We start from the raw sequence: 25,155 nt of genomic DNA, 5'->3' as shown, positions 1-25,155 counted from the left end.
TTTTATTATACACGTGCATGAGACAAGTGCAACCTTTGCAAAATATATCTTCAAACATATTGACAAATTAATGTGATCTGTATATTGACCTGCATTTACCCACATGAAGTTAAAAAATGGAGCATAAAAAATTTGACTTTGCAGCCTGTGCTTTATTCGAAAAACCACTTCTCACAGTCTGACTGGTGCAAATGTTGAGGTCTCATTGGTTGGGAGGTAATGTCCCTGCTGTGCTTGATAACATGTCAAGCTGGGGGAGAATTGGTTTGTCTTTGGGTATATTATTGTATTACAGGAGTGTTTGTGTTCATCTTAAGTGAGTGTGGATGTCTCTCCTGAAACCAAACTCAACAAGCAGATAACAAGTAGTTACACTAGTTTTGCTGGTTCGTGTCAGTCAGCTGATGGCTCATCACCACGAGACTTCACCTGTGACTGGAGTAAAAATATTGACATGTTTCCTCACTACTGCCACCTCAGGTCTCCACCATCTCACAAGGGAGATCCCTCTGATGGAGTTTGTGTCTGGTAGTCCAGAGCTGTCCCACCTCAACCTGTCCAACCTCAAAGAGACAGACAGAGACGGCTCCAGTCAGCACAGCCTCCCGCTTCTGTACGCTGGATCTATCATCCTTGCCTTTGGATTGACCATAATGTGACTGGTGGTTGCTGTAAAAACAAATATCCACAACTGTGTCTCCATCACATGAACCTTTGCATATTCTCTCTCTGTAGAGGTGAATTGATGCTGGTTCATGACCCCAATCAAAATGAAACCAGGGTCATAGATTTTTCGGGGAACTGCCTCGCTAGCACTTCCAGAGGAGATGCTGCAAAATGTGTCAGAGCCTGAGGTGATGTAAAGGTGGGGAGGGGGCCGGGGTTGCATGTTGTTGATTTCACTATTTACGATACAATCTATTTTCAGGCAGGTCTACAAGTAGGAATGCCAGGTATGCTCAGATGGTTACATCATGCTCACTCCCTTTATGTAAGGAAAGCATATGTTTATACAATGTTTTTTTCTTTTCATATTTAGTTTTCAAAGTCACACATGTATTACCACAAAATCCCTTCAGTCTATTGTGGGAGGATGTGGTCGCCAGAGCAGCCGCTGTGGCCAGAGAAGGTTTCAATGTGTCTTTCGATCCCGGTGAGTCAAACAATCGCAGTTCAGATTTTTCACTTAGTCACAGTTTGATCTGATTATGATGATGCCAGGATGCAACTGTAGATGTGTCATCGTCTACAGCTGAGGCCATACTGAAGGTAAAAGCTGAGAAGTTACCAAAGCGATTCAGGGACATGCTCTTCCCTCGGGGCCTAGCTCTGTGTCCTGGTTCTTTTCTTAGGTTGCTCAATCTGGCAGGAGCCCTGGAGAACGATCTGTCAAACTGTTATGATGGGAACTTCTCACAAGAGATAGTTGATGAGGTCTTTCATTTCCAGAATTCCACGTGATTCAAAAAAACTGCTGTGAAACTTTCATGGAATATTGGCAGAGACGATCATTCAGAAGTCTTCTCTGTGGTTTCATACCAAGGTGCAAACAAATGGAGGGGTCAAGAGCGGAGAGGACGGCTGTAACTACAGTGACGAAGACCGGTTGAACAACCGGTTAAAGTCCTATATGAGGGTATAGACTGAATTTAGGGTTCATAATCCAAACTCCTCCTCCCCCGTCGGCTGGGACATCATTGATATTAGCTCTCAATGTGTTAGAGGGATTCCATCTCAATGAGAATAGTAATCACTGACATGAACTACACATTTAATCAAAACAGAAACTCTAACTAAATATGATTTTTACCTCTGATTGAGCTGATAGTGATTATATGTGTTGCATGATTATATAGATGCATTTATTAGTCCCAAACACATGCACAGACATGCAGAGGCACACTCATGCAGGTAGGGAAATTTAACCTCTGGTTTTAACCCATCTGGTGCAGGACACACAGAGCAGTGAGCGACCATGTACGGCGCTCGGGGAGCAGATGTTGGGGGAGTAAGGTGCCTTGCTCAGGGGCACTAGACAGGGTAGGGAGACTCTTGGATTTTTGGACAGATCAATCCAGGTTCATCATTTGTTGTCTCTCCGTAGAGACGAACCCATGGACTATGGGCAGACCTTTTCTGCCCATAGTCCAAGTTTCTGTCACTAGACCACCGCCTCTCCTATTTTAATTTTTTTAAATAGCCGTAAGAATTAAATCTTCACATTGGAAGAGGTAAAACCAGGAATATGTGTATTTTCCCTATCAAAAATGAGTAAATGATTAATAGGTGATAATAATTTGTTTGTTGTTCATCAACTATTCAATCAATCACCTCTTATTCAGCTCATACATCGTGTTTTACATGCTTAAACGTCTTGCCCTATAATGGCTAACTTTCAATTTTTTTTGCCATTTTGTGTTGTTACTGCCAGCCAACTGTAATGAACATGCCCAAATCCGCTAATCAATACATCTGACAGGTCAGTGATCTTTCTGTTCATCTTCTCTGCTTTTGATTTAGTAACAGTCATGCTGAGTTGCTTTGCCACAATAGCAGTGACTCCCATCAGACTCTGCATGACTTCACGTCAACTCCCTCCAGCCTGAGCTGCAGGCCGGACGAGTCTTAGTCATGGGACCAGATGACTTTGCGGTGTCAGTGTCAAGGTGAATGTGTTAATAGTATAACTACAATCTGACATGATCACACCAGGAGAGTATGTGCTAAATGCCCTGCTGTGCACGCCAACATTATTTAACTCACCTCTTTACAACCTCATAGTTCCTTAAGCTGGCCGTTTTATTACATTATAAATGTTTGGATTATGATTTGATTTTTAATATAAAAACATTCACCACTCAGTCTCTCTTTTTTTAGTGTTCATCTATGCACTGTGCAAACATAAAGAGAAGAATGTCAGCCTCTCCCTGAAAATACTCCACCTGCTGCACAGTCCTCTTGTTGACTCTAAGTGTGAGACAAAGTAGAACTGGAAATTTGCCTATTATGCTCGTAACCTTTTTATATAATTAATTTCCTGTCTTTACAATCCTCCCTCATCAGTGGAGATCCAGTAGAGGGTGTGCAGGTCTGGGATCAAAAGAGTCGTGCAGCTCTCGGAGTGAAGACAAACATATCAATACCCCATTTATCGTAAAGAAATTTCATAATAGATCTCAATATCTGATCTCAATAATTGTTGTTCTCCGGTGATCCCACCCTACAGAGGTCAGTCCTCTAACAAGAACTTCCTCTTAAAAAGACGCAATGGTCTATTCATATCTATTGTCTTACATGTAATTAAATGAACAGTGAAATATGTGAGCTCCAGTTTTTATTTCAAAGCACCATGCACAGGTGATAATGCAGGTTGAGGAAACATGAACACTGTGACTATGCTGGGGAAAAGGAGTATGGTTGCATAAACCAGTCACGAGTTGATTCTGCAGGAACACAAACATGTCACTCAAGACATTGCATTCCAGGCATCGTTTACAGTCATGGAGCCAGTCTCCTCCATTTCCCAAGTATTCTTTCCTTGAGTGAGTGTTGAGTTGTGAACTTGTGGTGTTTGAGAAATTCTTGTTTACTTGTCACAAGCTTTTCTGTCAGGTAGCTATGACGCTTAACTGCACGACCCTTAAGACTAAGAAAAGTTTTCTCCATTAAAATGTATTTGTGAGTTGTGTGCTGCTGTAGTGCAGCCCATTATATACTATGGAATGATCATCAGTTGGTCAACTTCACTAATATGTTAACTATTTTGTGTAATTGTGTTTTTTTGAGTGTTTCTTTTAGGGAAAAAGGGTAACATGCTCTGCACACATTCCAAGGTCTCAGAATCAATCATCTAAGAGTGTCACATATAATAATAACCATTGATCGGTCGGAGGAACCATACCGCTAATTTAACTGCAATGCTATATCTTCTAATATATGTGCTTTTACTTTTACTGTTATAATGACTGTTATAAAGCCCACCCAAAGTTACACACAACAGTTCCCACAACAAGCAAACACTTTGGAGATTCTACCAGCATTTATTGTTGTTTCCCTTTTTAATGTATTTAACATTTATTGTGACAAAAAAAATCACAGATATAAACAAATTTCAAGCAGAAAACAAGATTAAAAGGAGATCTCAATACTTTGTGATCACTTTAATGTAGCACATAAACCAACAGGGAAGCTCTGGCTGATGGCCACAGTTGTGAGGGCGGGGCTGAATGTGGGCGTCGTCGTTCACTATTTAAATCCACACACATCGACCCTCCTCTTCAGTGAGGAGGAAGAGCTCAGTCAGGCCTGCAGTCACCTGGGTGTTTCAAGTGCTTTCATTCATTTGCGGACTGTGGAGCAGGAATTACTCTTTACACAATAAAGCGGTGAGTAAAACAAGGCTTTTGTAGCCTCTCATGTGCTGAGTTAAGTTTAATGTTAACAAACATTCCCCAGTTGGGTTGAAGTATCTGCTCAGCTTGTTTGCATAAACAGCCTATCGGTCTTATAGGCAAAATCTATTGTTGTTTGTTACTTGTGTAATATGAAATTAATTTTTGCGGGGATGTATTTTGTAGAAACCTTGTTTCCCCTCAATTGTACGTTTAATTGATCAACTGTAAATATATTTATATATTACATATTGTGTTCTACTCCTTTAATTTAGAGCAGGAACTGTGTAACGTGGCGTACCTTATATGCTTAACATATGAGCTGTTTTAAACCTTACATTAGCGCAGTGACATGATACAACACATGATAAGCCATTCTGGTATCAGGTGCCCCACGTTGTTGTAGGAGTGGGACATAAAACATAATGGTTTTTCCACAGCCCTAAAATAAGTTGTCTTACACTAGTAAATGTTATATCATTGTGTTTATATTGTTCATCACATGATGGGTAGTTTATTTTTATCCTAACATTGTCATTAAATAGTCTGAGATTGAAGCTGTGAGGATACAATGTAACAGTACAACGTATTCCTACAGGTGACCTGCTTCAGAGCTGTTTATCAGTGGAAATAGAGGGTGTAAACATGGAGCCCAAAACTGTCGTGAAGGAGAAGTATTTCATCGCGACACGAGGGAAGTCGAGGAAAGGCTTCTGCCGGGGATGTATCGGGCGTGTGGAGACAGAGACGCAGAGTGGGGAGCTGATGGGACTCCTGTACTCTGGTGGCAGCAATGTCGGGAGCCCCAAGAGCGGCGGCATGGTGCGGAAGGAGGACACGTACCCTCTGACCCGACACCAGGCCCAGCTTCTGCTCTTCGTCTCCTCTTTCAGCAAGCGCCTGGAGCTGCTGTGCAACCCCCAGCTGTTTTCAGCAATCTGCGAGCTGACTCAGGACGACCTGGTGATTGTGAAGCATAAGAAGGGACACCTGCCCGGCCTGGTGAAGAACCTGATGCAGATTGGGAGGAAGGACAACAAAGATGACCTCTACATGCTTGGCTTTGAGGTGGAAATGGTGGTGAGTAAAGTTGATGACTACAAAGTTTGGGTGTCTTGAATAAACCAGCTGAAGCATGTGATCTGTCCTAAGGTAGCTATGGCACCTGCACACTAGTATGACTCAAGAGGATCGCTTCCATGCAATCTCCAGTCATCTGTCGCTAATCAGTCAAAAGATTGTCAGAGAGATATCCACCGCGCAATGTCATTATTGAAAATTGTTCAGATGCTTTTGAGAATTTACCCGGGTCTGTACTCTGAGTGCTTAATGACTTGCTTTTCATTGACTGTTCTATTTTGTGTTTGCCTGTAGGACAGTGATCACAACCTGTCATCCAAGAAACCCACTCCCCTGCCCTTGTTCAGTGCGGCAGACATCATCCAGGTGATTCCGTCTTACTCGGTCCCCCTCGGACTGCACTGGAAGGACGGACAATGTAAGTGGGAGTAATGTCAACAGCTATATCTGAACCACACAATAACTCTGTGTTGGTGTGCTTGATTTTTTTTTTAAAACATAATCCTTGTCCCACTCCCCTACAATTGGCAAATTAAATCCTGTAATTGAAAGTTTTGACCAAATGCTTGGTGCTACATAGAGAACATGGAAGAAGCAGTCCTAGCACACAACCGGAAAAACTGGTCTTGTTGTGTTGGAATGTAGAACTCTACATTCATCACATGGTCTTGCGTGTTTGCACATTTAGAACTGTTAGCTGTCTGCATACCTCATATGTAGTAGGGTTAGCCGGAGGTCAAGCTGATGAAGAGGCATGTGACAACTCCAAAAAATGTCATATGACTTTCTCCCCGTCGTCCTCTCCCCACCTTCCATACCTCTGTGCAGGTCTGAACACAAAAGCGGTGACACGCATCAACTCCATGCCAAACACATGTTCCCGTGCACGCCAAGGGAGAGAGAGCCATAGGGAGTCCAGTGTCATTCAGAAACACAGTGCGTCTCCTGCGCCTCTGGAGGTGGGATCCATGGTGGAGGTGATGTCCAACTCTAAGATCACAGTGTACGGAGTCGTCCAGTGGCTGGGAGTCCCTACAGGAAAGACCGGTGAATGGGCTGGAATCGAACTGGTGAGGCACTAGAATGTTCTGTTGTCAGTGCAGTTGGTGTCATGCATCTAAGACATCTTTTATATCAGATTATTTTTGTCTTGTTTTAGGAGTATGAGGTGAATGGCTGCTCTGATGGGAAATATGGAGGCCAAAGATATTTCACCTGCAAAGCGAGCCGAGCTTTGTTTGTTCCTGTCACAAAGTGCAGCCCTGATGGGAGATTTGTCTACTCCTCCACAGGAAGTGGGACCTCAAAGCCCACTGAAATACCTCCAGGTTAGACATTTGTCTTAGTTTGGTGGGACATGCACATAAGCAAGCAATTTACAAATGAATCATGCTGATATCATTGGAAGCATTTATTTTGAAGGCTCTGTGTGAAATGATTCTGTTAAAAAATACGAATGAACTAGAAGGCCACTTGGAGAGTGCTTACATCTGCCAAGGCTAACACCCTCCCTCGCCATGTTAAAGAAAGTTAAAACAAAAAACCTGGATCTGGCCCCTCAATGGAATCTGCTCCACAAGTCAATGGGTTCTTCCCTGACCAATACCGCATCATTCCACCAATTTACAATCAGATTGTCCCATGGAGTTTGTGCAATCCCCTAAAAATGATGAAACAAACGGCCATGAAAACATAACCATTTTGAAAGAGGTACTTCAGAAATGGCCTTTGGTATGTGTAGCACGCTGCGCGAAATCAATGTCATGCTGGACATTTTGCAGATGTTTCTCATTCCTTTTTTATAATTTTACAAAACCTCACAGAATCAGGGCTCAGAAACCTGGGCTGTGCTGACTTGAAATATACAGTCACAAGTCATCCTTTCTAATCTGGTTAACTGAGTTACTGTTCAAACCCTTGACAGTACAAATGAAGTCAATGGCACGTAATGCACTTCCTTGATTAAATCATTGTTTTTTAGTCGAACATATCTCATTTTGAACATTTCAGACAGTCCTATGATCTTACTGGGTCCAGTTTGGCTGTGTTTAAACCTGGTCAGAAACCTCTGCAGAACATTACGTTTCCCAAACCTAATGCTACTCCTGAAATGATCTGTGATTAAAACCTAATTTAATAGCTTTCAACATGTGTTTGTTTGCTTTTTATGAAGTTCCTCCATTTGAGGACCCTGAGGAGGACGCACCACCTATCCCTGAGTCAGAGGCCTTGTCTTTGTTAGAGGGAAGAATGAAAGGGATTCAGGGTCATATCAACTCCTGTTATCTTGATGCCACACTCTTCAGGTAAAGCCAGTTCATCATACCTTGGGGCGTTTCATTCTCAAGTGCCACATTGTTGTGAGCCTGGCTCATATTTATTTAATTCCCCCATTTATCTGTAGTAATTTTATTTGGAGATCAGATACAAGTGAAATGAGCACAGCGACCAGTATTCAGATCTGCATTGAGTTTTAAAAAGACGGTGATTCTCTCCTCAGTTTGTTCAGCACGTCTGTGACCCTGGATCATATCTGCAAGAACCCTGCTGACACAGAGCAACCCATAACCTGCAGTCTGAGGAAAATAGTCAACCGATTACGCAGGTATTAACACTTTCTTCAAGATGTTTGTTTTGTTTTTCTTTTCTTTTCTCTTACTCTAAGCCAGTTTGCAAAAGAACATGATGACATTGTATATAATCTAAAATGGTAAACAGGTACTCGCTGTCTTTGTATTACGGGTATTCCGTATTCACTATCTGAGACTGAAGGTACACAAGGTTGAGCCTTGCTTACATTAGAAGGAGTGGCTTTGTTGTTTTGGTGGGGGCAGCTGTTCCGTTGTGAGCTCTTGTTTTTGATTTGTTTTATTGCAGACAAGGATTTGTGCCAACTGAGAGCGTCATGAATTTCCGCAAACAGCTCGGCTGTGACACATTTCAAACAGAGGAAAAGGGTATGCACCATTATCGAACATGCATTGATTTCAAATGTGTTTAAATAGGTCTTTGCAAAGTCATTGCAACACAACATGTGATGCCTGCTTTTGCACTTTTATAAATTTAGAATTGTGTTGCTTCACACTTCATTGCAGACCCGGAGGAGCTCATCACAGTCCTCTTTCAGAAGGTGCTCAGCACGGAGCCACTTATCAAGCTCAGGTATGAAATCGCTCTGGGCTGCTCAGTATTGAATGTCATGTTCTATTTAGCTGCGTTAGACTCAGTTACTGAAAAGCTGCTTCTTCTTAGATCGAGGCGAGAAACATGTCAGGGTGCCTACACCTTGCAGATCTTTCTAGAAAAAGAGCAGATGGGACCAATGCCCACCGTCCAACAGCTGCTTGACACGTCCTGCCTGTCAGGTGACATCAAGTTTGATGAGGTTGGTGCTGCTCTTGCTTGACAAAGATGACCTAATGGGTCAAGTTTTCCTCTATACAGTCACGTAACCATAATACCGCCTTTTGTCCCTCAGGCCCCATACTGTCTCATTGTTCAGATGCCACGGTTTGGAAACAAGTATAAGATGTTTTCTCACATCATCCCCTCCACTGAGCTGGATATCACAGATATTCTATACAATTGTGAGGAGCTGGTACAATTTGCACCAATTCATATCTTAGCATGAGAAAGGAAAATCATCTTTAACTCATATTTTTAAGATGCTTGTGTATAACCTGCTTTTCCCAACAGCTCCAAGAGAATGCTTCGTCTGTGGACATTTGGCCGAGTACGAGTGTCTTCAGTGTCTACCAGATCGCAAACTACAGCCAGGAAGAATCAAACAGTTCTGCACTACCTGCAACACACAGGTAAACTGCAATATAACGTGGTAAACAGCATACCTGCAACGAGGGCCAACTGTCCACTTGTATTCAATCAACACGCTCAAAAAAGCACAAAAAAAAAATCACTGACGCCGGTGTTTATGTTCCATAAACAAAACACGCCCAGGAGATTTCTGTGTTATGAACAAATCTGAGCAGAGAATCATCATTAATCAAAAATGGTGAAAATGTAAAAAATGCTGATCTGCCACAAATTTTATTGGGTACCTGCTTGGATTACACCTCCCCCTTCAGAATTCAATATAATTGGTTTTACATCCATCTCTTTGGTGGCTGTAACTAGAAGATGATTTTAATGTGACTTTTCTTTTTGTTCAACAGGTGCACAGACATCACACCCGGCAGGGTCACTCCCCCAGACCTCTACAGGTTCCAGCAAATGTCGCCCCTGACACTCCCGTGCCCAGACACGTGATGCAGCTGTTTGCTGTGCTCTGCATTCAAACCAGCCACTATGTGTCTTTTGTCAAATATGGCCCTGATCCGCGCTCCTGGCTCTTCTTTGACAGCATGGCAGACAGATGCGGTAAGATGGGCCTCAGCTGGTTTCATTTACTTCTGTTAATGGGTAATTGCTTGGCCTTGTTTTATTTTATCCTGATGTCGTGCAAATGCTGACATGTTTTGGTTTGATTCTGTGAAGTGGTTACACATGTCTGCTTTATTTTCTGATAATGCTGCCTTGACATCATTAGATAAGGACACACTCTGACGCATGTGACTGCTCTTTATCTCTTCTCGACAAGATGTCTAATCAAGAGGCCACTCTTTTCTTACAGGTGATGATCAAAGTGGCTTCAACATTCCAGAGATCCGAGCTTGTCCGGAGCTGGGCGACTTCCTGTCCCAGCCGGAGGAGGAGCTGGCTCGGGCCAACCCCTCCCAGACTCCTGAGCTGACGCGTAGGCTTCTGTGTGACTCCTATATGTTTTTATACCAGCGCCCAGCCACGCCACTTTGAAAACCAAACAATCAGGAGCCTTGAACGCCAACAAAGATGAAAACACGCCGTTCTCACAACAGTGCCCCAATAACCTTGCATCTCTGCCTATCAGCAATATGTTCTGTTGGTTAATACGTCCAAATAGCAGGAACTGAAGTGGATGTTTAAAACTAAATGGAAAGAGACAATAAGTTTGAAAAGGAAAATAACATTGACTTTGCTTGCTCTGTGTCAGTTGATGTTGACTATGTAAAAGAAAGAATGAGGGGTGAATACATGAACACACTTTGCACTCTTTTCCTCATCATTGCCCTCTGTGTCTCTTAAATGTCTTGCGGTTGTTATTTATTCTTTGAGGTTTTTTAATGAGTTCATTGTAGCATCTCATTTTTGTTGTTGTATATATTCTTGAATTGTCTGTTACTTGGTACATTAAAGTTCATTTGACCACTTGGTGCCATGTTTATTTGATGCTTCTATCATCTAAAAACCAGATCGTGATCTAAACACTGACTGAGTTTTTAGACTTTGGGGACATCTAGTTGTGAAGTTGCATTTTGCAGCTGTATACCCCTCCCCCCCACACCTCCCCTTCCAAGCATGAGAGAACCTTTAGTAGACTTCAGGTGTCATAAAACTGAAAAGGTGTTTAGTTTGCCCAGTCTGGATAACTGGTCCTGTTGTAAATATAAACAAATTTATGTATTTGATTAAAATTCCGGGCATTCTAACTTGAGTTTTAATAAGACCATGGAATGCATATAAAGATGACAGTATTACCCTGTATGTAAGCAGAATTTTGTAGCATGGAATAATATATGATATGTAATGGAGGAAAAAGGTCTAGTCTAATCAGGAAGTAGTGATTTGAGGCTCTGAGGCTCTGACATGCGGGGGCAGTTGTAGTAGGTAATGTAATGGACTACATCGCCATCTAGTGCTGGAGTTATCCTCGAACACCCTTCGTCAACATGGTCTGTGAATGGTATTTCAGAAATAAAGCTGCAATAATCTGTATTAATTAAGTTTAAGTGTGTCAAGGTTGTGGAGGACAGTGCAGACTTTTGTCTTTGAATTGAATCACACCATAGCTGTGGTTCAAGAGTCTTCCACCAACTAGAAGGTCTGTGGTTTGATCCCAGTTGCTGAGCCAGTTAAGTGTTTTATCACGTGTAAGAGGAAAAGAGGAAACAGTTGGAGGCCCGAGGTTCAATATATTCTGGACAAACAACGTTAGTGAGACTTGTTCATCTAACTGGGCCTCTGGTTTCTTAACGGTCTTACTGGTTGTTCTGTGTTTTGTTGTTTGGATCCACAAATCAACAGACCCTAACTTCACAAGCTCTCCTCTCCTCATCTCATCCTCTTCAGCTGGTTGGGGAGGTGGAGGGATGTGCTGGAGGATGCAGCTCTGAATGAAGACAGTAAAACAGGTGGATTATTGGTAATATATTGTGTGGCAAACTATGGAGATGGTGATCACCGTTGATTTTTGTTTATTCTCTGGTTCTACTAGGAACCACAACTTATGAAGGGGGTGTTATGGCCCCTTCCTTTATACTATCTCTGCTTTTGCAGCTGACCTTTCCCTGCAGGAGCCTGCCATCATGGAGGGTCGTCAGAGTAATGTGGTGGCCCCGGTGTAGGTCTTACCATGCCTGTATGGGCCTGCACTCTCTCTCTCTCTCTCTCTCTCTTTCTCTCTCTCTCTCTCCCCCCTTCCCTCCTCAGTCCATGCTAGGTTAGGTGGACCTTTTCTGCTTACTACACCACAAACACACATACCACTCACTGCTAATATGTTTTCTCTCCACAGCCCATGTTTGTTAACTACTTGTGTTTTTTAATTTGCAATATACCAGTTATTACACACTTTATCCTGTTTGTCTTCCCTCAAGTTTGTGACACAAAATACTGAACCCATTATTCCCTCTGACAGGCGAGAGTGTATGATTGATGTCTAATAGAGAAAGTGCTTCACACGGATGCACTCTATGAATGTGTGTGTGTGAAGGGGTGAATGATTCTGTCAAGTGCTTTAAGTCATCAACACTAGAAAAGGTTTATATAAATACAGACTCTTCACATGATTTTTGAATCATAAAAAGGGACAATACTCCAAGGCCTTGAAGGCAGCTCAGACTGTAAATGACCTTTATTCTAATTTAACGTGACATATATGTGAATATTTACTAATTATGTCTGTAATTTGTTTTCAGCTTTGCCATTTGATAACCTATAAAGTTAATATTGATATGCAAATTCAATGAATCACAAAAGAATGAGTGAGGTCAAACAAACAGGTAACAGGAAAGACAAATCTCAGACATGATGATTAAGATTAAGATGCATTTATTAGTCCCAAACACATGCACAGACATGCAAAGGCACACTCATGCTGGTAGGGAAATGTAACCTCTGCTTTAGTCCCATCTGTGTGCAGGACACACAGAGCAGTGAGCGACCACGTACGGCGCTCGGGGAGTAAGGTGCCTTGCTCAGGGGCACTAGACAGGGTAGGGAGACTCTTGGATTTTGGACAGATCAATCCAGGTTCGTCTTTTTGTTGTCCCTCCGTGGAGTTGAACCAGAGACGAACCACAGACCTTCTCTGCCCATAGTCCAAGTTTCTACCACTAGACCACCACCTCTCCATGATGATACTGATTGTAGATATTTGATATTATTATTAATTAAACTACACAAAGCTACATCTTCATAAGATAGGACAAGATAAGATAATCCTATAATAGTCCCACAGTAAGTAAATGTGAAATGTTACAGCATTAAATCAAAAACCAGTAATGTAATAATAAGCAGCAAGCAATACTTGTAAATGATGGGGGAATTTCCCAGAGAGAGATTAATATTGAACAGTTAATCAGAATCAGAATCAGAATTATTTTTATTCCCATGAATATTTGCACATACAGGAAATTGCCTTGGTGTGGTTGGTGCACTGTACATAAAACAACAATATAGAACAACAATATTAACAGTAAGAGAGTTATGGGCACGTACGGCTCTAAGGTGCAGAGATTGGTGATAGTGCCAATAATATATAGTTATAAATTATGTGCAAGGGGGGTGTCAGCAGAGTCAGTGTGATGCAGGGGGCTTGTTTGTGAGCCCCGCTGCCATAGGGAAAAAACTGTTCAGGTGGCGCGAGGTTTTAGTCCTGATGGCCCGGAACCTTTGTCCGGATGGGCCTGCTCTCTTACTGGTCCTGGAATGGAACAGGTCTATGACCTTCTCGGCTGACCGAATGATCCGCTGCAGTCTGCCCTTGTCCTTGGCAGTGGAGGCAGCGAACCAGACGGTGATAGATGCGGTGAGGATGGACTCAATGATGGCTGTATAAAACTCAACCATCACTTTCTGCGGCATGTTGAATTTCCTCAGTTGCCGCAGGAAGAACCTCCTCTGCTGGGCCTTCTTGATGATGGAGGTGATGTTCTCCGTCCACCTCAGGTCCTGTGCGATGATCGTCCCCAGGAATCTGAAAGACTGGTGAGGGGGGCGGTTTGAGCTGGGCTCCTCCTGAAGTCTGCTACCATCTCTACAGTTATTTAAAGCATTCAGCTCCAGGTAGTTCTGGCTGCACCAGGAAGCCAGGCTGTCAACTTCCTCTCTGTAGGCGGCCTCGTCCCCATTAGAGATTAATCCAATAAGGGTTGTGTCGTTGTGACCCTTGTCATTTAGATTAGATTAGATTCAACTTTATTGTCATTGCACAGTACAAGTACTTATACAACGAAATGCAGTTAAGCATCTAACCAGAAAACGTGCAGAGTATTGTGCATATTTAAAGTGGAAATGTAAATAATTAAGATATGTACAGTAAGAAATATATATGGAATAGTAGTGTATTAAGCGGAATTGTATGATATAAGAACGAACGATGAGCAAGATAAATAAATAAATATGTATAATTACGAATATATAGGCGGGATAATACAGTAGTAAAAAAATAACAGTATATCATATAAGATGGAGAGAATAGAACAAACAAACTGATAATCAAGTGGAGGAGTGAGCCTGGATCACAGTGTTCTCCTGCTCCATGTGTACCCTGCCTCAGTCAGCATAGTGTGTGTGTGTGTGTGTGTCAGGGCCTGAGCAGCAGCAACACGTTTTGTCGAGAGGAGGAGCCACGCTTGCTCTCTACCATTTAAACTGAGGCGCATGCGCACTGGTGTAAATTTCAGACTTACTCTTACACAACCGGGTCTTTTCTTCATTCTGCCTGCTTCACTCACCGGTGTGTGCTGTGGCTCCACGTTTCTCTTTTTTAATTTCTCCACCCGACAACTCGTTGGAAATGAGTGGGGATCATTACCACAACGAGGACCAGGTAACGTGGAGTGGGTTTTGCGGTGTCATCGCTGCTGCTTCTCGCACTCGGTCCCTCGCCACCGTTGAATTTGTTTGGTTTTGACAGGGTAACTTGCTAACTGTGAATAGTATCTGATAGCGCATATTTATTTGTCAACAGCGACTTGACAAGTGTCCCCATTTTTTTCTTTGTGATGTCGCGGATAGCTAACGTCTAGTTAGCCCCCAGTTTAGTGTCGTTGGCGAAGGGAAAGTGGGTTAACGCTGCATGTGAACTGGTGCTAGCTGCAGCTAATGCTAGCCATAGCGGCTCCGGTGTTAGCCGCTACGCCATATTCCCATCCAGAGTAGCACGTTAGCCGAGCTAGCGGGCTACATAGCAAACTGTCGCTTTGCTGCCCCGCAAGTTCAAAGTTAGTTAGCCGGCTAGTTAGCTACTACGGAATGTAACATTCATCTGTGTTTCTGTTTTTCAGATTGACTGTGGCTCTCGAGTCAATGGTAAGTTAATCAGTGTCAGATACCATATTAAAATTACTGTTTTCCTGTCGGTCCGACTTGTTTTCACTGTTCTAATGCAACGTTACGATAGTTCTCAGCAGAGGACAGAAATGGCGTCCAGAGACTAAGTCCTCTGTCTCACTCACAAGCGCCTATTGTTCAAAAGGGAGGTGTTGTTTGAGCTTTTCCGCAAACAATGTTCTCGATCGGAGTCCATAATGCCACACACGTTGAGGTGTTTTATCAGTTTATCGCCTCGGATGGGCTTGTTGGTCCGCTTTTAGCACCGCATTTCCCACCTGAAAGTGAAGGTTTGGGGGTTGAGGACTTAGTCTCTGCGCCATTTTCTTTTTCGGTGTAGCGGCCTGACTGTGCTGCAAGCTGAACCCAGGCTGGGAAGTGCAGATGGCTGAGTGTGGAGGAGCAATGCGAAGGCACAGGGCTACATAGCCTTCCCATGTGGCGGCCCATGAGAGAATAGATTTTTGTAAAGGCGATCTAATGTTATTTTTGTTTTATTTTGTCTACTGAAACCTACCACTCCCACGGTAGGGGAAAATATAGCGTTTTAAAGTTGAACCCACGTTTCTGTAGCAATCATCTCTTTGCATTAAATTGTGTATTGGATGATCTTGACAACCTTTTAAGGTTAAAAGTGACTTTTCGGTTTTTTTTATTCATCACAATTATAACCTGCCTGACCTGAATCTAGACCTAATAAACACCACTGGTAGACATACAAGGAGAAGTTTTTTTTGTTTGAAAATCAGCTTCAGGACCATTTTTCAAACAAACTGAAAAAATGGAACAAACTCTTCAGTGCTTTGAGACAAGATATTTGCATCAGTATAAGATTATCCAACGACCAAGCATGGTGGATTTATTGATATAAGCTTGTTTTTTCTCTGCACCCTTAATGCAGAAATCCTCCAGACAACCGGAACAGGCTATTTTTTGGGGTTTTATCCCAAAGCCATGTGACACTTGTCTGAGGATCATAGAGCCTCTCCACCACCTCTACATGTCATGAGTTTTGTTTCCTTTAGACTAGAGTAAAACAGCTTGCGCTTAACCAAATTGTGGGTCTATCGTTTTCTTTGTCACCACTATTATGATGACCCTGCTATAATTCAATATGCTCATCCATTTTAAAGGTACATGTTGTACTTGTGCATACATTAACTAACAATTGTTTGCTAATCAGTGGCAGAGCTATATTCGGAATTTGTATAACCCCCGAAAGCTGATAGTAGGGTGGAGCTTTAGTCAAACGTCTGTCAGATATGTTTTACAGTTTATCAGTTATGAGACAGAGTTCAACAGCGTCTCGACTTATCACGTCACAATTTGGTGTAGCGATCTTAGGGGACAACATAAGTCCAATCTTCTTGTAATAATTGGTCAGCAAAGACGTCTAGTGCTCCACTGCTGGGCCATAGACATGTGGGCATCTTGTTTTTAAGGACCTGTTATTTTATCACTGTTTCCTTGTAAAGATTTGCTGTTGATGCTTTATTTTTGCAATTGCTTTTTTATTTTCCATAAACAGTTTGCTGTGACTCACAAATTAAAGGGAAAAAAACCTTGTTGAAGTGCATGTTACAACCTGTCAGTTGTTTCATATTGTCTCAAACAATGAGGCTCATACGGGCAGTAGGAGGTGCTGTGCTACCCTAAATACTTTTTCTGTTTACATGCTGTATGACATTCAAAGTGTGGTGCACTTTGTTCGCCCCAGACACTTGCATATTGATTCATACTGCTCATACTTGGGCTATTAGGTACTTCTTGGTCCTAATGTTAACACATTTATTGTAATCCCAGCACCATTCAGTCCTGTGTTGGATAAATTCATGTAATGCTTTGTGTGCTTTTGAAGAATGTAACCCTGTTCTCTTCTCAGACTCTCACAAGCATAAAGACAAGTACAAAGAGAAGGAACACAAACATAAGGACCACAAGAAGGATAAGGAACGGGAGAAAGCAAAGCATGGCAACGGGTATGACGGGTGTCCTTCCAAACTGTTGTGTTGGTGTCTGCTTGGTGTGGACAAGACGTACCACTTGATTATTGTAGGATTTTTGGTTGTAGATGGTGTAAGCTAAAACATCCTGTGTCATGTGTTTCTTTAAATTATAGCGACTACAAGGACCCCTCTGACAAGAAACACAGAGACAAGGAAAAGATGAAGCACAAAGATGGCAGCACAGACAAATACAAGGACAAGCACAAGGAGAAGAGGAAGGATGATAAGGTGAATAACTATGCAAAATTATTTGTGGGTGAATATCAATTGTGACTTTTTTGGGCTCACAATTATGAAATCTGTAAAATTGTTCTGTTATGATTGTGATTATATTTGGCCAATATGTGCCATGAATCCTGACATTAAAGGTTCACAGGAACTTAGTTTTGGTTTCTCCATAAAGTCAGGAGGCTTCCAGCAGCTAGACAGAGGAACTTGTACTTTAGTATTGTTTTGGCATTGCTCTTCCTAAAGTTAAGGAAATTGTCTTATAAGGTGAATCTTTAGGGCAGGGATGGGAGTAACCAAGATGCTCTCATTCTTTCCATTCAAACCAAGTATGTTTAGGCCTGCATGCAAAATTTAAGCACATGGCTTTTAGAACTAGCATTGATGATTTACCATTTTGCAACGATTGAACTGTCAATCTTGTCGGTTGGCAAGTTTTTATGATCTTTTTTCCCTTTTCAGATGAAATCCCTTGATGGTAAAATCAAAAAAGAAAAAGAGAATGGCTTTGCCAGGTAAGTCTTTACTCACTTTACTTAGGCTATCAGCAGGTATGTTTCATATGATACCATTTCTAATTTTGAGTGCTTTTTCTTTTGCAGCCCTCCTCCACATGTGAAGTCTGAGCCCGAAGATAACTTTTACCACTCTCCTAAGTCCCTAAAAAGAGAACGGGATGATGATAACGAGTGAGTAGCCAATGCCATTCGACTCCTTACTTGTCTTTAATGTCTACTTCATATAGTTAGGGAATCAATGTAGTTTTCTGTGACCTAAGTTTGAGATATGGTATGTTATTTTTCAGCTCTGAATTCAAGCCCAAGAAAATAAAGACTGAAAATGACAAGAAGGCCAAGAAAAGGAAACCAGTTGAGGTAAGCAAAGGCTACAACATTGCACAAACCTGCTGTTGGATGTAGAGTGACTGTAAACAAAGAAAGAAAAAACAACTCTTTGGCAGTTTTCTGCAGTATATTTTGAAAGGCACAATTAACCTGAAGAACTGGAGAGACTTGAGTCTGTGTTGATAAGGATATTTTCCCTGAGAGAACTCACTTGGTTTCTATTCCCTTCTTAGGACATCAAGTCTAAAAAGATAAAAAACAAAAAAGGAGAAGTGGCCGATGGGAAAAAGAAAGCAAAGAAAGAGCCAGAGGAGAAGTGGAAATGGTGAGTTGGCCAGCTGAACAATGCTAACATGATAGTAATAGGTGGTGGTGGGTCCTCTGTGGATATATTGCATGTTATTGTTGGCCTGTGACATATTACATTTTTGTATTAAATTCAAACTCCTTTTATTGATTGAATCCAGGTGGGAAGAGGAGAGATACACAGACGGTTCCAAGTGGAAGTTTCTGGAACACAAAGGGCCGGTCTTTGCTCCACCATATGAACCTCTTCCTAGCCATGTCAAGTTTTACTATGATGGTAAGAGTGGGTTACTCACTAGAACTCTACTTTTAAATCCTTTTTAAAGAGTGTTCAGTATATCAACATGATGGCAGTTGTAAAACTTTGTTTTTGTATATTTTAGGTAAAGTCATGAAGCTCAGTCCAGAAGCAGAAGAGGTGGCCACATTCTTTGCAAAAATGCTCGACCATGAATACACAACAAAGGATATTTTCCGCAAAAACTTCTTCAAAGATTGGAGGAAGGTAGGAAAAATTGACTTTTCTTGATAAACCTCTAGATGCCTTGCGAAATATTTTCCAAAGATTCTTGTGACTGAGTGTAGTGTGATTACAGGAAATGAACTCGGAGGAAAAGAGTAAGATCACAGACCTGAAAAAGTGCGGCTTCAGTGAGATGAGCGAATACTTCAAGGCACAGTCTGAAGCCAGAAAGGCCAAGACGAAGGACGAGAAACTGGTCAGTTACTGAAATGTTTGTTGTAGCGTTAATGGACTTGATCTAGAGTAAATGGTTAAATATTGTAATGTACATTTCGTAGAAAAAGGCTGTGTACATATTTTTGTCTCGGCTATCCCCTCGTCTGTTACATGAAAACTTGCGAGAAAAGTTGATGCTCTAAAGAAGTGGGACAGTTTCTACACACCGTGGTATATGGGGCATACCAAGAGCAAGGGAGTCCTTTAAGCTAATAACACAACTTGCATAGGGTCTCAAAAAACATCTACAAGAAATGTGTGTTCTGAGGAAAATTATAAGTTTATAATTAATTTTTTAGGGCACTTCTTGTAAATGCCCAAATACAAATTATGAACCTATATTGCCAAAATATAGGCACTTTAATTACTGTACATGTGAACTTTCCATATCCCCCCCGATTCATTAGGTTTTTCTTTCTCCTCATAATGTTGATCCCATAAAGGAAAGATTCTGATGCTTTGTTTTTCTCCCCCTGTAGCAAACAAAGTTGGAGAACGAACGCCTCCTTCAGGAGTACGGCTTCTGCATCATGGACAACCACAGAGAACGTATTGCTAACTTTCGCATTGAGCCCCCGGGCCTGTTCCGTGGTCGTGGAGATCATCCAAAGATGGGCATGCTCAAACGTCGCATCAGGCCTCAAGACATCATTGTCAATTGCAGCAGGTTAGCGAAAGGTTTGCTTGGTGAGTGCAGATGAATGATGTTAAGGGAGCATAATGATCTAAATATTAAATGTGCTCCTCACAGGGACTCCAAGCACCCTGAGCCACCCTCGGGCAAAAAGTGGAAAGAGGTTCGTCATGACAACAAGGTGACATGGCTGGTGTCGTGGACGGAAAACATTCAAGGCTCGATCAAGTACATCATGCTCAACCCCAGCTCTAGGATCAAGGTAGACTGAATTGTGTTACAAGAAGGTTTGGACCTGGTTTAACCCATTAAGACCTAAGGGAATGAAAGTGGTTATTTTGAAATAACTGAGGATAACTTTTGATCGCCTAAATATTTGACTTTCCTTGTCAATAGTTGCTGTTGCCCTAAACTAGGTATAACATAAAAAAAAAGACTCACCAACTCTGTCAAACTATCTATGATTCTACTTTCCTCCTCCTTATCGAACACATTCCTTGCAGACTGAGCCCTTGTCAGCAGGAACATCATCTTAGGATCTGAATCTCCATTAATACTTTTATTGTCGTATTAATCAAATTTTTCAATCTAAGAGCGCTCTAAAGCCTGAAACATGCTTCTGCGACTGCGTCTGCGTCTTTTCACGCCGCTGTGGCGCAAGACTCGTTTTCATTCATGCTTCCCCAACCGTTGCGCGTCTTAAAAGCAATTCCGCGCCAGAACACTAGGCGGAGTAATGCTTTTTGTCGAGACGACCTTAGAGACGCCTTCTTTCTTCTTCGTCGATTGTTTATTTACATAGCCACTGCGGCTCCTCGTAGCCTTTTTCTGGCGGACAAATCCGCCAGTCAATGACAGGTTATACAAGCTATCATACTATTGGATATATTCTGCCAAGTGCTCTTCTATTTTGTCCATATTCGTTCTTCTAAATCTTCCGTGATTTCTGCCGGTATTATGGGGCATGAAACCGGAAATGCAGCTCCAGAAGGGATGTAGAGCAGACCAATCACAGCCTTGCGGGCTGAGTGAGCTTGCGGAGCTTTGCCGTAAATTTTAGAAAAGGGGGTCGACACCCGTCAGCACGTAAGGAGGGATACATAAGCACGTAAGGGACCCGGAAGGGCTCTTGCGCTTACGGGCCCGTGAAAACGCAGAAGCCTGTTTCAGGCTTAAGACTTGTTGCATTCCCCTTAATGCATTTCGCCATCGCAACAAGTATTTCAGCAAATCACCATGAATTTCATCATCACTTCTCTAAAACAATGAAATGGTCGAATCTGTTCTTATAGTTTGTGTATATATTTAAACGTGTGTTGCATCAGGTCTTAATGGGTTTAAGTGAGTCCTGGCTAAGTTCTTCAGTTTGGGTCAAACATTGATAGAACTGCATATTTTTCTATCAGCATCCTCCGTTTAGAGTTTGTCTCATAGGGTAATGTTGGATCTTTTCAAGACATTAATATTCTGAAAGTTTTTTTTTTTCCCCATCTGGATTGTAAAATCTGAGCACATGTAATTTCCTTTCACAGTGTTAAAGTGAAACTGGCTACTTGCAGTAGTTTACTGAGCAGGGAACACTCTGTCCTGGGTCACAACCTACTAATTCCATTGGCGTTCCCTCTGACACACATGGCACAACATGGCCCCAATGTAATTATTAGTTTCTTATTGTCTTTTCCATTGTGCCGTCTGCCTGCAGGGAGAGAAGGATTGGCAGAAGTATGAAACAGCCCGTGGGCTGAAGAAAATTGTGGACCGCATCAGGAACCAGTACCGCGAAGACTGGAAGTCCAAGGAGATGAGGATCCGACAAAGGGCTGTGGCTCTCTACTTCATCGACAAGGTGAGGGGGATTGCTACTGACATTGTCCTGAGAGTGTGTGTAGCTGGAGGTAGTTAATGTAGTGTAATTGCTTTTCAACAATGACTGTTACCAGCAAGTTGGGTTTAGAGTGCTTAAACACTGGCTGCAGTGAAAGTAATGTCTTTATAAGCCGACTTTAATCCATCTGTCCTGATGTGCTCTAGCTGGCCCTGAGAGCGGGAAATGAGAAGGAGGAAGGAGAGACCGCCGACACTGTGGGCTGCTGTTCCCTCAGAGTCGAACACATCAAACTCTACCCAGATAATGATGGTCAGGAGTTTGTGGTGGAGTTTGATTTCCTGGGTAAAGACTCCATCCGCTACTACAACAAAGTCCCTGTGGAGAAAAGGGTAAGGACCCTAAAGCAGTGCTCTCAATTTAAGTGTGCAAACTTTGCTTGTATTCACGTTTGTTCTGCCTCTTAAAGGTATTTAAGAACCTTCAGTTGTTTATGGAGAACAAGGAGCCTGATGATGACGTGTTTGATCGCCTGAACGTAAGCAAAACATCAACTTCACTGTCAAACATTCAAAATACAGGATTGACCTATACCAGCTGTAAAACCCGTTTTTATTGTACAATGATTGCTCTCATGGTTTGTCTTCAGACTTCTATTCTGAACAAGCACCTCCAGGAGCTGATGGATGGTCTGACTGCCAAAGTTTTCCGTACCTTCAACGCTTCAATCACCCTGCAGCAGCAGTTGAAGCAGCTCACAAATGGTATGTGTCTACCTACAGATCTACAACCACTTTTTCTCATCAGCCGAGACAGTACTAAGCTGAAACCCCTTTTTCAGTCATTTTGCACACATCATTAACTGAAACCCGATTCTATTCTGACTCTAGCGGATGAGAACATTTCAGCCAAGATCCTGTCCTACAACAGGGCCAACAGGGCTGTGGCCATTCTGTGTAACCATCAAAGAGCTGCACCGAAGACCTTTGAGAAGTCGATGCAGAACCTGCAGACTAAGGTGAGGAAGTGGTGTTTGAATCCTGCAGTCCAGCATTTTGCAAACAATTATTTTCCCTTTAACCGTTATAGACAGGATTGCAAATACAATGCATTTCATGTACAGTTCACGTAATCGTGACAATTATTGGAAATCAGATGGTTTACTTGCAAGAGCTTGGTGGATATTTACATTGATGTTTTAATGAGTCCTCCAATTTTCACGCAAATATTTCACAAAGAATGGTCAAAATAGATTATTATAGTTATCAACTATCAATTTTGGTTTCTTCGTAGATTGACGCTAAAAGGGACCAGCTTGCTGACGCTAGGAGAGACCTGAAAAGTTCCAAGGCTGATGCCAAAGTACGGAGAGACGAAAAATCCAAAAAGTGAGTATGGAAGGCTTTGTTTAGATTGATGGTTTACCTCTGTTCAGCCATGTGTTTAAACGCGTGTGCGTCTTGTCCATCTGTAGGTCTGTGGAGTCAAAGAAGAAGGCAGTTGAGAGGATAGAGGAGCAGCTGATGAAGCTGGAGGTGCAGGCGACAGATCGTGAAGAGAACAAGCAGATCGCCCTCGGCACATCCAAGCTCAACTATCTCGACCCTCGCATCTCTGTGGCTTGGTAAGATATTTATTTATGTCTTTACATAATTTTTCACAAATTATTTGGTTATCAAAACATCACTCTCTGCTTCCAATGATTTTGGTTGTTGGGGACAGCAATGCACATGTAATTATTTCTGTCTGCTTTTGTTTCCTAGGTGTAAGAAATGGAGCATTCCCATCGAGAAAATCTACAACAAAACCCAGCGGGAGAAGTTTGCCTGGGCCATCGACATGGCAGAAGATGACTTTGAATTTTAAATCCCAGTTTGTGGTTTTAACTGAAACACTTTTTATTTTGTTTTTAATCGGATACTTGTTTTTTTTTAGCTTAACTGAATTTTGCTCACTGGCCAGACCTGGCAAAGAATTTCAGAAAGTCTGAGCAGAAAAAACAACAGCGACATGTTAAGACGAAAAGATGAGGCCATAATGAAATCGGCAGGAGGGTGTTGTGGACACTCTAAACATCTGATCTGAGATCAGGCTACAAGGCTGAACCATAACCACAGCTGAGCAAAGGCACAGGCATAGTCTCAGTAATCTGAAGACCCTTTTACCTTTGTCAATGCTTGAACTTTGAACGGTGTGGTCCTATAGCTACTGTATTAAGCAAAAAGAAAAAATGCTTTTTATCATTTGTTTCTTTGTTCACTTGCTCTGTATTTTAGCCCTTCCATGTATTATTAATGAATTCTATATTTTGATAGACAAAGTTAAATCAAATGAATTCCTTAAATACACCCCACGCGCCTTCGAAGAGATGTGAGATTGACTTTTCAGGTGTGTGCGTGCATGTGTGTATGAGGGACTCGACCATGGAAGCTGTCTGTTTCGGTGAATATTTTAAACTGGACTATGTTGAATTGTTCAGCATGAAAGAGGATGTATGGGCAGGCGAAGGGGGAATACTGCAACCATGTCAATATTTACTTAAGCAAACAGAATGTGAATATTTTGTTTTACATCCTCTATCAGGGACTTCTTTTTCAGTGTAAATGTGAACCAATCATTTGTATTCTTTTGAGTTGCAAGCATCCTCTGAATCTCTGCCTAGCCCTGTCTACATCTGGTTTTAACTTAATTTAACAATTGTTCCAAGGAAAAAAAACATGCATTTGTTACTTGAAGATGATGTATTTAAAGTTGGTAAATCAAGTGTTTTTCTTCAGGAAGGGTAATTGAGGGACAAACTTTGCCAAAAAAAAAAAATTCTCCATCTGTTACAATTTTAGACATCTTTTTTAATTATGTAAAGGTCGAGGATAAGATAATGTAACATTTAATGTGAATTATCAGTTCATTTTATTCCACTCTGCTCCACTTATGATAGGAAAGTTGATGTAAGTAGCTGTAAAGTCAACAGCCTTTTCCTGTTATACTTTTATCGTCATACCCTTTGATCATGTTTGAGTTTTATTCTCATTGTAGGTTTAAAAATGAATAAAATCCTACAGGTTAACATACTGTGTCTCTATAAGTATTTTTCTCAATCATACCAGTAGGTGTGTTTCTGCCTTTATTCTAGTGTTTTGCTCTGTGTTAATTCTGTGGCCCCTCAGAGGCCCCATGTGGCACAACAGCGTGTTGGTTTTGGACCAGCGGCCGAGGTGGATGGTCCTGCCAGAGTTGCAGCGTCCTCATATGTTTCATCAAACAAATTTGATCACAAATCTCAAGAAGAGCTTAAGCTTTCTCTGGAAGTACTCAGCCTTTTGGCACATCACATTTAGGCTTTAACAGAATTAAAAACAAAATTTTAAGCTTTAAATCTTTAAAATTAAACAAAACTCAAAATAAATCTTTCTGTTCTATTGGAAAATAATCTGGTGCGATTGGAGGTGT

At 41.8% G+C, this 25,155-nt stretch overlaps 2 protein-coding genes across 2 annotated transcripts; both read left to right on the top strand.

Moving 5' to 3' along the window:
- Nucleotides 1–4,297: 4,297 nt before the first annotated feature.
- On the top strand, nt 4,298–10,704 carry cyldb (cylindromatosis (turban tumor syndrome), b). The gene is made up of 14 exons (XM_062399958.1): nt 4,298–4,385; nt 4,990–5,471; nt 5,766–5,889; nt 6,300–6,541; nt 6,631–6,799; nt 7,645–7,777; nt 7,972–8,076; nt 8,349–8,428; nt 8,567–8,633; nt 8,724–8,856; nt 8,950–9,058; nt 9,168–9,286; nt 9,644–9,848; nt 10,102–10,704. The coding sequence occupies exons 2-14, from the start codon at nt 5,037–5,039 to the stop codon at nt 10,281–10,283; spliced, it is 2,103 nt and encodes a 700-aa protein (XP_062255942.1). The 5' UTR covers nt 4,298–4,385; nt 4,990–5,036; the 3' UTR covers nt 10,284–10,704.
- Nucleotides 10,705–14,481: 3,777 nt separating this feature from the next.
- top1a (DNA topoisomerase Ia) lies at nt 14,482–24,776 on the top strand. Its single transcript, XM_062395981.1, has 21 exons — nt 14,482–14,619; nt 15,077–15,101; nt 17,005–17,101; nt 17,242–17,356; nt 17,819–17,871; nt 17,959–18,045; nt 18,162–18,231; nt 18,435–18,526; nt 18,669–18,784; nt 18,891–19,012; nt 19,104–19,226; nt 19,726–19,913; nt 19,998–20,142; nt 21,583–21,726; nt 21,912–22,097; nt 22,175–22,243; nt 22,355–22,469; nt 22,596–22,723; nt 22,999–23,093; nt 23,180–23,329; nt 23,469–24,776. The coding sequence occupies exons 1-21, from the start codon at nt 14,587–14,589 to the stop codon at nt 23,569–23,571; spliced, it is 2,256 nt and encodes a 751-aa protein (XP_062251965.1). The 5' UTR covers nt 14,482–14,586; the 3' UTR covers nt 23,572–24,776.
- Nucleotides 24,777–25,155: the final 379 nt, after the last annotated feature.

Source organism: Platichthys flesus, chromosome 2, assembly GCF_949316205.1.
Source record: "Platichthys flesus chromosome 2, fPlaFle2.1, whole genome shotgun sequence".
Taxonomy (NCBI): Eukaryota; Metazoa; Chordata; class Actinopteri; order Pleuronectiformes; family Pleuronectidae; genus Platichthys; species Platichthys flesus.
The sequence above is the reverse complement of the archived record's forward strand: the minus strand, read 5'-3'. Positions and strand labels throughout refer to the sequence as shown.

Bases quoted from the DNA above. Each gene is read 5' to 3' on its own strand.
- cyldb (XM_062399958.1), top strand. From the start codon at position 5,037: ATGGAGCCCAAAACTGTCGTGAAGGAGAAGTATTTCATCGCGACACGA. The intron at 6,542-6,630 runs GTGAGGCACTAG...GTCTTGTTTTAG, and splicing joins AATGGGCTGGAATCGAACTG to GAGTATGAGGTGAATGGCTG. The intron at 8,857-8,949 runs GTTGGTGCTGCT...TTTGTCCCTCAG, and splicing joins GTGACATCAAGTTTGATGAG to GCCCCATACTGTCTCATTGT.
- top1a (XM_062395981.1), top strand. From the start codon at position 14,587: ATGAGTGGGGATCATTACCACAACGAGGACCAG. The intron at 20,143-21,582 runs GTAGACTGAATT...GTCTGCCTGCAG, and splicing joins ACCCCAGCTCTAGGATCAAG to GGAGAGAAGGATTGGCAGAA. The intron at 22,724-22,998 runs GTGAGGAAGTGG...GTTTCTTCGTAG, and splicing joins TGCAGAACCTGCAGACTAAG to ATTGACGCTAAAAGGGACCA.